Here is a 14,980-nt window from a genome sequence, read left to right on the forward strand (position 1 = left end):
ATTGTTAGTTAGGTGTTGTAATTAAGGCATGAGGGATGGAGCTGCTTGTACACTATGCTTTAGATGCATGTATGGCTGAAGAAAATTAGAAATTCGCTGTTTTACCAAGTCATGCTATCATCGGATTAGTCCAAAAACTGAAATGTTGCTGGTTGGGCAGGACCGTAGGAGACACTGTTTTTCTTTTTTTTTCTTTTTTTGGAGGGGGGAGTGTAAGAGAATGGAAAACTGATGAGGTACTGTATGAAAGAATCTTTTTATTACTGTAATTGTATAATGAAGCAGTGCCATATGATACATGTAAGTTATCAAAGAAATACAAAGAACTTCACAATTTTTTGTTTAATCTATACTCGACATCCCATTCTAGTAATCATTTAAAAAAAAAAAAAAAAAACCCTATCGCCTCTGGAAGTTCAACATTTTAATGGACATAGCAAAGATAAATGCAAAGAGTAATGTAAACCCAACAATGACAGCTGCAACCACTCCCACGAACTCATGTTTGAAACCAAAATAGTCTCTCACAAAATCTTCCACTGTTTCCCCAGTATCAAGGATGTCCTTGTTATCCCCAAACTGTGCTGCAACCAACCCGTAAAGGGTCCAAGCCAATGGACATGCCCAAGAGTACCATCTCCACCAAATAGGGATCCTCTGTTTTTGACCAGATAGGAAAAAAAAGGATGAGAAAATATTACTCGAGGGTAATATGTATAGAAGATGAAAAGAAGATACGCTTGAAAGATTGAGAGTATAAGAACTTACAGGTCGTGGGATTATAAATCCTGAGAAGAGATTCCATAGTGCATAAAATGCGGAGGAAACTATGGAAGAAATGTGGTGGTTTGGTGTCACAGCAACTGTCAACATGCCATAGAAGGTGAAGTACAAAAGGGAGACATACATGAAAAATATATACCAGAAGAATTTAGCTGCAGTCCATTCAAAACCAATCATTGCATAAACTATGACACCATATACCGCAGCTTGTGCAAAAACATATGGGAGCTCAATCAGAACCTGTAACAAAATGAAATTGCATAAACATGGGTTTAAATCTCATTGAGAAGTTGATGTCTCACACATGCGTTTGATTGAAAAGAAATAAGATGTTGTAGCTGGAAAAATTGTCAGTACCTGTGCACATGCATAAGGCAAGGCTGAATACATCCCTGCTGCTTTTTCTCTGTAGAAGACTGTTCGTTCAACAGCCACCACTGGCTGCACTGAATTGGAGTTTTTAACACCAATAAAGAGAACAGAAGCGTACATAGAACCCATAGCATTAAATACATCTTGTTTCTTTGTCCTGTGATCATCAATGTTTGAAATTCAGCTCAAAAGCTCAAAGATATAACAGGAATTTGCACATTTGTGGATTGCTTAGTTCTGTAGTTGTAACTTACGTTTTCGAGCCAAGGTTCCAGAACATTGTCCCGAACATCAGGGCAATGATGGTTGTGAAGAGAAACCTTACAGCAGTATACAGCGGGTTGCGCCAATATGACCAGTGTTGTTTCCACAAGCAAGCCATGAATTGTGTGAAATATGTCTGTGAGTATTGTGTAGGGAAATAGAGGTCCTTTGATCCAGGAGCAGGGCTGCTTAATTCATTAATAAGTGCTTTGTTTCTCCTGTAATATTTGGCATTCAATAGTACAAGTTTTGTCAAAAAATTCCAACATAACTACTGTAATTATTTTAGTAGTTTTGATGATGGGAACAAAGATATTATTTCAGTCTTAAAACTTAGGCAGGTATATTATTAGACCGACCTGTAGAGCACTGAATTTCTGTAGACATTAGCAAAATCAATTCCCAAAGCCATTTCATGTGCTGAGGAAGTAACTTCCAACATCCAAGTCGCTGGATTATGACCATCTTTAATTTTACTGATTCCCTCTATTCCCTTGATGTAGCAGAGGTAAATGTATTAGCAAAATCTTTCAGAAAGAAAAGGATTTACAGGATAATTACGACTGTACGTATCTCCTGATGGTCCTTGAGATCATACCTCAAAATAATTGATTAGATGGCAAGAATGGCGACCCAATGGCCCTACATATATCTCCTGACCCCCGCGCTTCATTAGGAATAGCTGTAATTTCATGTTAAATATATGTCATACTCTTTTACAGAAGATAAGGTCCCCAAAAGTTCCAAACAATTCGGTTAATTAGTATTCCTCACCTCATCAAATGCTTCAAATATGTCAATGCTTGGCTGATGGATGGTGCACACAACTGTTCTTCCCGTGTCCACAGTGTTCCTCACAGTCCTCATGACAATAGCAGCAGCTCTAGCATCCAGCCCGGAAGTTGGTTCATCCATGAAAATTATGGAGGGGTTGGCAACTAGCTCTACTGCAATGGTAAGCCTCTTGCGTTGCTCAGTCGAAAGGCCATTCACACCAGGCAACCCAACCAATGCTTGCCTCAAAGGTTTCAATTCCACGAGCTCCATAACTTCCTCAATGAACATCTGCAATCATTTTTTATTTTTTAAAATTAGCTTTACCCGTGCTGGTTTAAGAATTCATGCAACTTATGGGGTGACTCCAATTTTTTTGTCATCCAGAGATCTTCAACTAGTAGATAAAGCTTTAAATTATAATATGAAAATACAGGAAGCAAAGTCAGCATTTGAATATAGAAGTCTCCAATTTTAGATACCAACCTTCCTTGCTTCAGAATCAACATCAGGCGATAGGCGGAGCCATGCTGAATAGAGCAAGGACTCATAGACAGTAACATGAGGAGAGTGGATGTCATTTTGCTCACAATATCCAGAAACTCGAGCAAACGTCTCTTGCTTCTTTGGGTACCCAGAAATTGTGATCTTCCCGTCAATATATCCACCGGTTTTTCTACCAGCCAGCACATCCATCAGAGTTGTTTTACCAGCACCACTGACACCCATCAGAGCTGTGAGAACTCCTGGCCTGAAAGCACCACTCACACCCTTCAGGAGCACCAATTTATCTTCAGTAACACCTTGAATCTTCATTTCCTGCAAAGTCGTTTTAAACAAATAGTGTATAGATTTGAAAGTTGAAACAAAATCCATTTCATTTACGAAACATTTTATAATTGCTGCAAGTTACCTGTGGCATGTCAACCGAGTATGTAATTTCATCAAAGGTAATGGTATGTTGTTCAAATGGAAGAACCATGCCTCTTTTCCTATTCTGACTGACCTCTGCTGTATCCTCCGCACTAACAGATGAGGACTTAGAGGAAATACTTCTCATGCCAGTTTCAGTTCTACTCTCTGCAGGTCCACAAAATTCAGTTGGCTTTAAGAGAAACAACATAAATTAAGAATAGAATAACGGAATAGAAACACACAAACAGATGTATCTCATGAGATATATCACCTATTTTGAATTGGTGACTTGAGCTATTTCCTCTACGCGGTGACTGACTAGCTTGTCCTGATCTGTCATCGTGCCTATTGCTTTGAGGTTCTTCTTGTCTAAAAGCCTGTGGCTTTCCCAATGCTGCACAATTGTTTATACCAAATTACTACACATAACATTACAAGTTCGTATGTATGGAAGTGGATAAAGTGGAGCAACGCACGATTGAGATAAGTGAGCGCCAGAGTGAAGCCAGCATTGAAAACTAAAATATATCCAATCAATCCCCCTACTCCTATCCAATACCAATAGGCATGTGGGAAGAACCCACGGGACTTCAACACTTCAACTCCCAGTGATTCCGTTGAGATTGGGAGAACCTTTAACAGAAAAATAGGTACAAATGTCAGACAATTATTACAGATAACAAAGAGAAAAGGCCGTACATTGACTAGTTCAAGAAATTACATGTCTCCAACTCTTCCCAAGGAACTCATTAACTACTATAGCATTCTGCCCATACATCAAAGGTGACGTCCAGTAACCCCATATCCACCACTTCTTCATGTTCTCTGTGGGAGTAAGCAATGACAAAAGAAGCATTAAGTAGGCTGCAGTCCAATAACGATAGAGGCCACATATGGTATTATGAACTTATTAAATTATACCTCTTGACAGGACAAAGCCACCCAATGCAAAAAGCATGACCAGTGCAAATGAACCAAATGTGGTGGCAACAATCAGGTCCCCCCTACCAATTGCTGCAACGAAGCGGAATAATGCAGAAGCCATCTGATTAACAGCTAAGAGCAGAAGGCACTGTCTAAAAAACCTGGAATATGTACATGATCCGCAAATAAATCATTTGAAATAGAAAAGAAAAAAGAGATTGAAACAACTCTTTACGAGCTAATAATAGAAGTGATAGTTTTTTTTTTTATATATATTATCTTTTACCTTCCAGCACTTGGATCAAATCCAATGACATAGTAAGTGATAAAAACCCAGACAGCAACTTCTACAAACGTGATAGGGATCTTGATGATCCATGCAGGAAGAGAGTATGCCCATGCAGGATAGAATAGGAGTTTCCTTTGCTTGAAGAAAACCGGAAGCTTTGCTACTGTCATGGAAATCTCAGCTGTACCATTAAACATGATAACAACAACACCATAGAACAAAGCGCCAGCGTAGATCCCTCCATCGGTCACTGAATTGCGGTGCATCTCCGTCCGTAGGAAAATTGTCATTGCAATCAGGGCCATTACTAGAAGCTAAAAGAACAGAAAAGGTAGAATTTAATCACAATCATGTGTAATGAAATGTAATACATATATACATACATTATATATAAATATGTAATACACAAAATCAAAATGAAGCTAAAAACTTACTTGGGTGAGCTTGAAGGTGTAGACAAACGAATTCCTCTTCATAAGCAAGAATTCTCTTGATAAGCAAGCTTTCAACAGCTCTGCTTTTCTAACACCATACTTTCTAGTTGTCAAAGCAGCTGGGTGGCTCTTTGCCCTGTTAAATGGAGTTGCAAGCTCTTCTCTAAGTTTCCGTCCCACAAGAAACGATTCGAATGCCTCAGCAAATTCCTTGACTGTTACAAAATTGTAAGGCTCATCTTTAGCTGCCCAATACTGCTCTTGATCTTTCTTTGACGTCACCTATGACAAATCGGTTACATGTGAATTCGACCATAAGATTTTGCATGGAGTCCTCTCCTTTTTAGAAGATAATAATATCTGTTAGCTTCTGAAACAAACAAAAAAAGCTATGTTTAGACTTACTTCTTGGAGGAAGTCGGCCACCCCTTTCCTTTCGGGACATTTGAAGCCCATAAATTCAAAAAACTCAAGAACTTGCTCACGGGGACCCTGATATACAATCTCGCCATCAGAGAGGAGAATAATGTCATCAAAAAGATTGTAAGTCTCTGGTGCCGGCTGGAGGAGTGAGATCACGACAGTGCCATTGAGAATGTGAGCATATTGCTTGATTGAATTCACAATCTGAAAAGTTGTCGAGCTATCCAGACCAGTAGATATTTCATCCATGAATAGCACCTTAGATGGTCCAACCATCATCTCACCTATAATTTCATATCTGAACATTATTTCTACATTCGCACAGAAAATATATATTTGTGCACATTGAACTAGGAATGATTACCTGTTGTTACACGCTTTCTTTGTCCTCCAGATATACCCCGTAACATTTGATTCCCAACCAAAGTATCAGCACAGACTTCCAATCCCAGAACCTGCAAAGTGGATTGGATGAGACATGAACCGTGGTAAACTACCTTGGATTTTATAAACTCTTTTCCTAGTTATGTAACAATTTGCAGTGATGTTACCTTTAAAATATAATCTGTCACCACGCTGGCCTCCTGACCTTCTGTTGCTACTGCCTGAATTAACAATCCCATTTAAAAAAAATAAAAATTCAAAAGAAAATTTAAAAAATTATTCTTCTGGTTTTAACATAGCTTTCACATATAACACATTAATGGAAGGCGACTGTTTTTGCCATTGTAATATCTCAGTAACTACGAAAATATTGTGTGAAGGGAAATTGAGAGAGAGAGAGAGAGAGAGTATTCCCCTGTGTCAAGATAAACGACTTGTCCATCTATAAAACAATCATCAAGCTAAATAGGTATGTCATTATGCTATAGTTATACGTATACGTTAAGTGCTATAATCTCCTAATGTGATACGTAAGTGGCAGTGTATTCCTTCTTACCTTCATGTAGATGTCGATATCAGGATCAGGCTTAATATTTGCTTCTTTCTCTCTTTTTGCTAGCTCTACCAGCATGTCTGCAGTAGGGGGTGTTAAAAGAAAGGTCAAGCTTAAATCAAATAAATAATTCGATTACAACCTCAAGAGAACAATGAAGGAAGGATAGAAGAAAAACGAAGGCTATCCGTATCCTAACCATAACGTGCTCCGACCCCTTGACATCTTGCAGAAAAGGCCAAGGTCTCCCTTACTGTCATTTCGGCAATATGGAGGTCATGCTGACTGACATAGGCAGCAGTTCTCTGGGGAACAAACTCCCGCATTTCATGGCCATTATAAGTAACATTCCCAGAAAACTGAAAGAGAATTTCCGCTTCATATATTAGATATAAAACCAAAAATAACAATATGCAATCCAAAATGTTGAAAAAGTCCTAAACTTTTATACCTTCAGGTCAGGATCGAGCTCTCCAGCCAAAGCCAGCAAGAGCGTGGTCTTTCCAGAACTTGGAGGACCCAAAAGTAGCGTCATTCTATGTAAAAACGTCACACACGGACCATGTTAAAAAAGTATAACAAAAGTTCAAACCCTGAAGGTGGAATATTAAAGAGGGAGATTATCGAACATTGAGAGGTCATTCAGATAATCGGAACAAGGGATGCCACCTCACCTGCTTGGCTTGATGACCCCACTCACATCTTGAAGGATGGACAAATGCTTCTTTCTACTTGGAAGAATATGAAGATAATTCAAGAAACCCTTCAAAATCAAAGGACAAAGTAAGTTTGTATAAAACTAATGAAAATGAAAAGCGTCAATATTTGTACAGTATTAAAAAAAGGTTTAATACACGATGTTAATTACCTCAAGAATGTTAACGGAGAAATTCAAGAACGTAGGTAGAGCTCTGCTTCCAACATGAGCTTCTGCCTCAACTTTTAAATTCTCGAATCGGACTTCAATTGTCGGAAGAGGAATTCCTACTCTGAGAAATTTAATTTAAAAAGAAAACATTACTGAAAGTTCATATAAAACATACTTTAAAAAAAAAATGTTGGATAAACAGAATGAACAAAACCTACATAAATATAAATAACATTAAGTTTACCTGTCGAGACGATCCTTGAGCTTCAGCAAGAACTTCTCATTATCCTCTTCGGGGACCTTCAACAACCTCTCTATTAAACTCTTCTTTTCCTCAACTCCAAGATCATGTATATTGATTTCACTGGCCTCGCCTTGCGGCGTAGTCAGCAAACCTTTCTTCAGACGATTGAAAGTAGGAAGCTTCTGTAGCGCTGCCCATTTAAGAGCTTCTTCGTCGTTTTCTTCCAGTGAAGACCTTGAGAAAACTTCCATGGCATTGTTTCTCCATATCGACGCGTTGTAAATATCACCACTCTCCATTGCAGAAAACCCAGGAATGTTTCTTGGAAACGCAAGTAAATAAAGGCGGAGATTTCAGGCCCGGAACCCAGAAAGGCAGAAATGGGTTACCAATTATGGTTCGCTGGGTTTTGTTCTTTCTCCCTTCAATGAAAGATTGTTTGGGTGCGTATTTATAGAGAGGTTGGAGTCCATATACGGTAGCTTTTGAAGTGAAATCTCTTTCGAAATTCATTCGTAACAGTTTGTTTGACTCTGAAACAATGAAAAATCACTTCTTTAAAATCGCACGTTTCCTTTTAAGAGGACACAGCTGAAATAATGGAATACGTCGGCTGGCCGAACTGATCCTACATATATATCTCTTTGTTCATCCATGTTAAGTGATTAAATAAATAAATAAAATAAAATAAAGCCTTCTTCTGTTTTCTTCTTTAAACTAAAATAATCTCAATTATCAAATATATTTAATAAATAAAAATCAAAATAATTTTTACAAAGCTCAAAAATCCCTTCCCTATCTAACATATTTTCAATGCGTCCACCACTTTTTCAATTAAACTCATAAAAAAATATTTTTTACAAATATTTTCAATCCAAACATGTTTTTAGGGAGTCATGTTTCACAAAACCTTAAAAAAAAAACTATTTTTAAAGGCTTTCATGTAAAAGGAATATTCAGACATTTTAAAAAAAAATTACATCTAAACGCGAATCCCACTGTTCCTCACGATGTTCACATTTCCCCTACACGTCCGTGTGGACAGAAGTACTGACGAATTAAGATTCCAAAGATTTCTGTTGGGATTTTAGTAACTTAGATTAGAAAAGAAACAAACATAAGAATGTGGAGTTTCACAGCAGCAAATTAATATTAAAGATTTATCACTTAATTTGTACATGATGTCTATCTCTTTGGATCCTATATATATGTATACATATATATATATATATATACATATAAAATTACAAAGAAATTAGAACTTACTAATTTTGTATGAGTTTCAAGTTGTGTTGATAAATGTCACAATCCCTCCCACCTTAAAAAAAATATATAGAAAGAGTCAAAGACCAGTCCAGTGCAGGAAAATACAGTTTTTATGACTTTATCCGTCTGTTTTTCTTGCGTTTGCCTAAAAACGTTGATAATAATTAATAACGATCGGTAATGTCTGGTTTTGACCCGATTTCCCACGTTTTTTTTTTCTTTTTTTTTGTAATTTTATAAAAATATAATAATTTACGCATAATATTTTACACAATTATGATTTAAATGACAGATATTTTTATAAAATATTTTATAAAAATAATATCATTTTATAAAAATATTTTTATTTTATATCATTATTATCTTATATATTGTATAATATATTATGTATATATCATATCATTATTTTTTATAAAATACATAAAGACATGATGACCTCACGAGTGACAAAATGTGAAAAGTAAATCTTGTCAGGCTGAGTCATCCTCCATGACCCTCTCCAGCTACCGAGAATTCCACAAAATTACAAGATTTGAAAGTATAATGGAAAACACAAAATTCAATTGTTCACAGATAATGGGGCTTCACCTACATCTATTTACATATTAAAAATGTTTTATTTTTCTCTCTAATTACATTAATTTTATATATATATATATATATATATATATCTTTGATCTTCGATAAATATATGTATATATATATATATATATATATATATGTTCCTTTAAGTTCAACGGATGGAAAACAACCCCGTGGTATACAACTTTTGCATATATGTATGGTAAATCTCCCATATATTTCTCAAAGATGAGAGGCCAAAATATAAGAGGACTTGACGTGATATATATATATATTTATCTTATGGAAATATTATAAATATGTATATATTATAATAATATCATATAAAGAAACTAAGGCCCTGAATACATAAATATTTTTAATTCATCTTATTTTATCTTATCATTATAATTTTTTAAAATTTTTACATAAAATATAATAAATAATTTAATTTTTTAAAATATTAATTATATTTAAAAAATAATAATTTAACAATATTTTATTAATTTATCTAAAATAAATCACCCATCTAATAATACAAATTAGTTAAGCGGAGACTTTTTTGTCTGGATTGAACGTCATCGATGATGTCACCCATGCATATATACCAACATATATGGCAGTCACGTACTTTTGCTTCTCACTCTTATTAGAATTAAGGCTTACACATCATCGTTGACCTCATAATATCTATATCTATATCTATATATCTATATTTTATATCTATATATATGTCTGACATGTGACGGCCATTTTATGTCGGCGAAAGTGAAAATGCAGCCAGCCATCAGTACCTGCCACCCATGCATATATACCAACATATATATATATATATATATATGCAACCTCACCAACCTCACCATGCGCTGGACTTTTGAGTTGCGACTTAATTGCATGCGTGTATGCTAAAGGAAATGCATACCTTTCTACTGGGTGGACATGTTATTTTCAACAAAGTTAAAAGTTTTCCGACTACCGTACTGGGTCATATTTTTCGTCCGTATATATTGTGAGTATTAAGGTAAATTATAAAATCTTCTTAATTAATTTTCTCTGCATTCATATATACAAATAAAATCATGACATGACCTGTGAGAACTGATTACTCTAATATGCCAACTTCATAAAAAAAAAAAACTTCTTAATATGGTAATATATATATATATATATATATTAGTCTATGATTGAGAACGTTTTGCTTAAGATTTAAGAGTGTTGCGTTAAAAATGAGTGAGATATTCCTCTTTTGGAGCGCCTAGTCGATCATAAAAAACTTCTAAATTAGTTAATTTCTTGACTATTTGTAAGGGAGGACAGGACGTGTTACTTTAGTTGCAAGATTCTCATGGTAAGTTTACTATGAAAAGTGCTTGAGATTGCATCAAGATTAGAGCACTGCTTTTACCTTGGGCTCAATGGATTTGGTATAATAACCTTCCTAAGAAAATTTCTATTATTATGTGGAAGGCTTCTAATAACTACTTGAGTGTTGATGATAAGATTAAAACGGTTGGTATTCTCATTATATCTAAATGTAATTGTTGTGCTACAGGTCACATTGAAGATCTTAATCATGTTCTTTGTACTGGTGAATTTACTCTTCAAATTTGGCGTCTGGCTGCGACTCAGTTATGGGTGCATATGGGTATCTTTCGCACTTGGTAGGAGCAAATAAAGTTTTAGTTTCGTCGTGTTGGTAAGTGTGGCGCCCCCAATCCCCCTTACATAAATACACAGGGATCGAGACGCCAGGATGGTGACAACACGGTCACACATCCCAACGAAGTGTCAGTGTGTGTACATGCAACAGTGTACAAATAAAATAACGCAGCGAATAGTCAACTAAGTACCAGAATTTATTTACAATCAAACATTAGTAAAAATTTGAATAGCAGTTATACAGTCATCCATAAAAATATATTACAATAGTTTTCAAATAAACAAACGAGTGATCCCAGATCACTCCTCGGGCGGAGCCGTCTCCTCAGGCTCGCCCTCCTCCTCCTCATCTGCATCAAAATCTGCGTTACCACAAAATGGTATCGCAGGTAAGTATGACCCCAAATAACAACGTAATATAAAATGCATTAAATGCAACTAACATGCATGCACATGAAAAATATGTATTTTACTCAACACATTATTTTCTCCGAAAATAATTATTTCAACACACGCCAAAATCTCATTTTGGCCCAAAATATCCGTAAAACATTTTCCCAGAAAATGATTTACCCAGAAATCCAACTCGCACTATTTTCCTAGAAAATAGTGCATTAATTCCATATGCATCATGCATTAATTCCATATGCACCATGGCCTCCCCTATGGACCATCTGCACGTCCTGGCTTCGTAGCGGTGCTCAGTTCCGCGCCCAGTGCGTACATGGCCAAGCACCCACACTACGCAACGAGCGATACCCAGTTTCGCGTCTAGCGCGTACGTGGCCAGACATCCTCTAGTCCCCGCCAGCAGAAGGACCACCGAGTCGGCACGAGACCATCCCGATCCCATTGTCGCCCGGCGACAACCCAGGGGATGTTACTCAGTATATTCCGCTCCCGAGTAACCAGAGGAGCTCCACCGAGTTAATGCCCCATCTCGGCTTGGGGTCGTGATACACACGCACCCAAAAATAATATCACATAAAATCACAGCCTTTCAAATCACACATGAGCATGAATGCAATGCACGAAAACTCAATTTTCTTTACAAACATGATCATGCATGAAATAATGATATGAACATACACCAACACTGATCCAACATCCATCCAGAACCAATCCTAACAAATCCAATCAAAACAACTCATCAACAACCAAACCAAATAAACCAAACCAGCCAAACAACTCCAATCACAAATCTATCCGACCCCCGAACTCCTCGGACTCAGTCCGGCATGCCAAAAATACAGTGAAATTGGTTAGTATAAAAATACATTTAAATTACGAAAGTTCTTTGGAGAAATACTTACAATGCTATATAATAATTTTCTGAGGATCACGGGTGCGCTCGAAGTGAAAAAATAGCTGTCGAACAGTGTAAAATACACTGTGGCCGTGGGTCACAGATAGCCACTTTTCAACGGTGACAAACGAAGACTCAAATTTGATAGAGTAGGGCCTAGGGAGGTCAGTGAAGCTAGTGGTGGTGAAGGTTGGCCGTGGGTGGCGGCGCAATGGGCGGTAGAAGACCAAAATACCCAAATCGGAAATGTAGATGGTGGAGCTTCACCGGTGGCGGATTGGAGCTGGGGTTGGGTCCAATGGGTTGCCAAGAGGTCAATGATGATGTGGTAAGAAGATGGTGGCCAATGGTGGTGCGACGGCGGCGCAGCGGCGGAAAGAGTGCCGCGGCTTCAATGGGTTCGTGGTGGTTAACGGCGGAGATGGAGGAGCTGGAAATTGAGGGGTGACGTCGCCGGTGGATGGGAAAGCTGGGGAGCAGGGCGGTGTCGACCACCGCTGGCTCACGGCGGCGCTGGGTGGAGAAGAGGCAAACGGACGGAGAGAGGGAGAGAGGCTGGGTCGTGCGCGGGAGGGAGAGACCGAAGGAGAAATAAGGAAGAAAAGAAAAGAAAGAGAAAAGAAAAGGAGGAAAGAAAAATAGAGGGAAAAGAAATGAGGTCCAATCCTCATAACTTGGGTCACAAAAATGATCAAACGGAAACGATTTGAAAACCTCAAGTTAAAATAAAATAATTTAAACGTAATGGTAAAGTCAAATTGAAATAACTAAATCCCACAGTAATTAATTAAATATGAAAAATAATTTAAATGCACAACAATAAATAAATATTAAGAAAGTACATAAAAATTAATTTTCACCAATTAAAAAATCCTAAAAAATAATCCAATTAAAATCCAATAATTTTAAAACAAGAGAATAATTTTGAATAAAATAAAAATAATCATTCAATAAAAATACACTAAAATACGGGGTGTTACAGTAAGTCTTCTCAATTACGAACTGTTTTTGGTCTCCTTCCAATTATAGTTTATTGGAAGCTTTGGCGGAGGTGTTGCAAAGCTAGGTTTGAAGATAAGATTGAAACGGTTGAGTCTGTTTGGCATGCTATAAAATTATGATTTCGCCAGATTATGCAAATGATCATGAAAGTGTTGTGGTTACCTAATCAGGATGTGGCTATTTTAAATCGGTTAGAGATCCCGGTTTTACTTCCCTTTTCTAAGAATGTTCGTGTGGTGAGATGACATAAGCCTCAACAGGGCTGGGTTAAACTTAATACGGATAGGAGTAGTTTTGGTAATCTTGGGTCGTCAGGAGTAGGGGGTGTTATTTGGGACGAGAATGGTAATTTGTGTGAGCCTTATTTTGTCTTCTTGGGTCAAGACTCTAATAACTTTTTTGAAATGCAGAGCTTATTGGAAGGGGTTCGGAGGTGCTATCAACTCAGCTTTCATAGGGTAGAAATTGAGATTGACTGCCAAATTCTTGTGGATTGGATCACTAGGGGTAATTGTAATATTTGGTATTTAGAGGATTTCTGGAATGAGCTGTGTGTTTATCTCGAATCTATGGAGTACTGTGTGAAACATATTTTTCAGGAAGGAAATGCGGTGGCTTATTCTCTTGCCAAGAGTGGAGCTATGGGTTTAGATATGAATTGGACAAGTGATAGAGATAGATTGCCCATCAATTTAAGAGGCTTTCTTCGCATGGATAAACTTGGTGTTCTTTATTTATGGATTTTGTAAGGTGTTTCCTAGTAAGATGCATTTGCTTTATCTGTTTTATTTACTTTATATGCATGTGGTTTCTTTGGTCTTGTTTTCTTGCAGGTTGTTAGATTGGTTATATATATATATATATATATATATATATATGTTTTTTTGTTAAGCATTTTTCTTTTGAGTATATTGTATTCTGGTTGAGAGTTTTAGATTTTTTGATACCTGGTTTTGAAATTTTTTGAATATTTGTACTCCCCAGGTATCTATGATTGTAATTACAGTTTTTCTTCACTATAAGTTAGGACTATCAATAAAATTGAAATATCATACTCTTCCTTAAAAAAAAAAAAATGATCTGCGATTCTTACAAACTCGTGGTTTTAATCACGTTCTCTATCAACTTGGAAACGACAGTTTCGTTTCACCTAAATTAGCCACCCCTTGTACTGCTGTACTGCATGGCAAAAGACTCGAGCATGACACCTTTTGTCAACTCTTCCTCTTTCAAATTCGCTGCATTGGGCTGTTTTTTTGTTTATGCTGCAACGTTGAATTGAGTTAAATTTTTTTATAAATAGTAATAAATTAAAATAGTATAAAAAATTTTTAATATGAATTTAAATGTATTTAAATATTAAGATAAATTTAAATATATTTATAAAAAATTAAAAAATATTATAAATTAAAAAATATTATAAATCTGACGTGTAAATAAATTTTGAGTTGAGATAAATTTAATAATTTAAAATTTAAGTATTTAAATATTGGACTTAAAATTAAATTAAACTTAATGGAATTCATATGATCTCAACAACCAAAATGAGCCTTAGTCATATCCACTTTATTTTTTTCAAGTCAGGTGAATTTTTTTCAAGTCACATGAGGTCGCCGGCTTGGTGGCTGAAGTCAAAATTTTAAGACGTTTGACCGTGTAAAACTTTAGACGCTCATGTTTCTCTCTCCTTTGAAAATTATAAATAATAAAAGATTACGGACGGGAGCATGAGGTACAAACTCCGGTCTTGTTGATCAGATTTCCAACCAGTTACTAATGTTTTCTTAATTCAAAAGAAAGGAACCAATACAATTTCAATGCAATTTTGAGGAACGTACAGTTTCTTCAACCGACACATTGCCATTAATATTATAGATCTCCTTTGTGAGAAAGGGTCTCGCCTAGCTATCTTCATTAATAATCCGATCGATTACATGAGTTATAAGGTATAAATCGGTC

At 36.3% G+C, this 14,980-nt stretch overlaps 1 protein-coding gene across 1 annotated transcript; it reads right to left on the minus strand.

Annotated features, from left to right (window-relative positions):
* Nucleotides 1-235: 235 nt before the first annotated feature.
* LOC121257745 (pleiotropic drug resistance protein 1-like) lies at nucleotides 236-7,694 on the minus strand. The gene is made up of 24 exons (XM_041158942.1): nucleotides 7,228-7,694; nucleotides 6,984-7,104; nucleotides 6,790-6,878; nucleotides 6,567-6,651; nucleotides 6,315-6,474; nucleotides 6,119-6,195; nucleotides 5,730-5,783; nucleotides 5,543-5,633; nucleotides 5,161-5,462; nucleotides 4,756-5,037; nucleotides 4,319-4,635; nucleotides 4,030-4,193; nucleotides 3,830-3,933; nucleotides 3,585-3,741; nucleotides 3,380-3,502; nucleotides 3,107-3,273; nucleotides 2,680-3,012; nucleotides 2,194-2,484; nucleotides 2,018-2,101; nucleotides 1,779-1,912; nucleotides 1,410-1,637; nucleotides 1,141-1,312; nucleotides 769-1,023; nucleotides 236-657 (listed from the first exon to the last, which is right to left on the minus strand). The coding sequence occupies exons 1-24, from the start codon at nucleotides 7,524-7,526 to the stop codon at nucleotides 400-402; spliced, it is 4,347 nt and encodes a 1,448-aa protein (XP_041014876.1). The 5' UTR covers nucleotides 7,527-7,694; the 3' UTR covers nucleotides 236-399.
* Between the last annotated feature and the right edge of the window lie 7,286 nt (nucleotides 7,695-14,980).

This window comes from Juglans microcarpa x Juglans regia, chromosome 1D (assembly GCF_004785595.1).
Source record: "Juglans microcarpa x Juglans regia isolate MS1-56 chromosome 1D, Jm3101_v1.0, whole genome shotgun sequence".
Taxonomy (NCBI): domain Eukaryota; kingdom Viridiplantae; phylum Streptophyta; class Magnoliopsida; order Fagales; family Juglandaceae; genus Juglans; species Juglans microcarpa x Juglans regia.

Excerpts from the sequence above, each read along its gene's own strand:
- LOC121257745 (XM_041158942.1), bottom strand. The coding sequence starts at position 7,526 with ATGGAGAGTGGTGATATTTACAACGCGTCGATATGGAGAAACAATGCC. Across the intron at positions 7,105-7,227 it reads CTCAAGGATCGTCTCGACAG|AGTAGGAATTCCTCTTCCGA; the intron begins GTAAACTTAATG and ends TAAATTTCTCAG. Across the intron at positions 1,913-2,017 it reads ATCTAATCAATTATTTTGAG|GGAATAGAGGGAATCAGTAA; the intron begins GTATGATCTCAA and ends TGCTACATCAAG.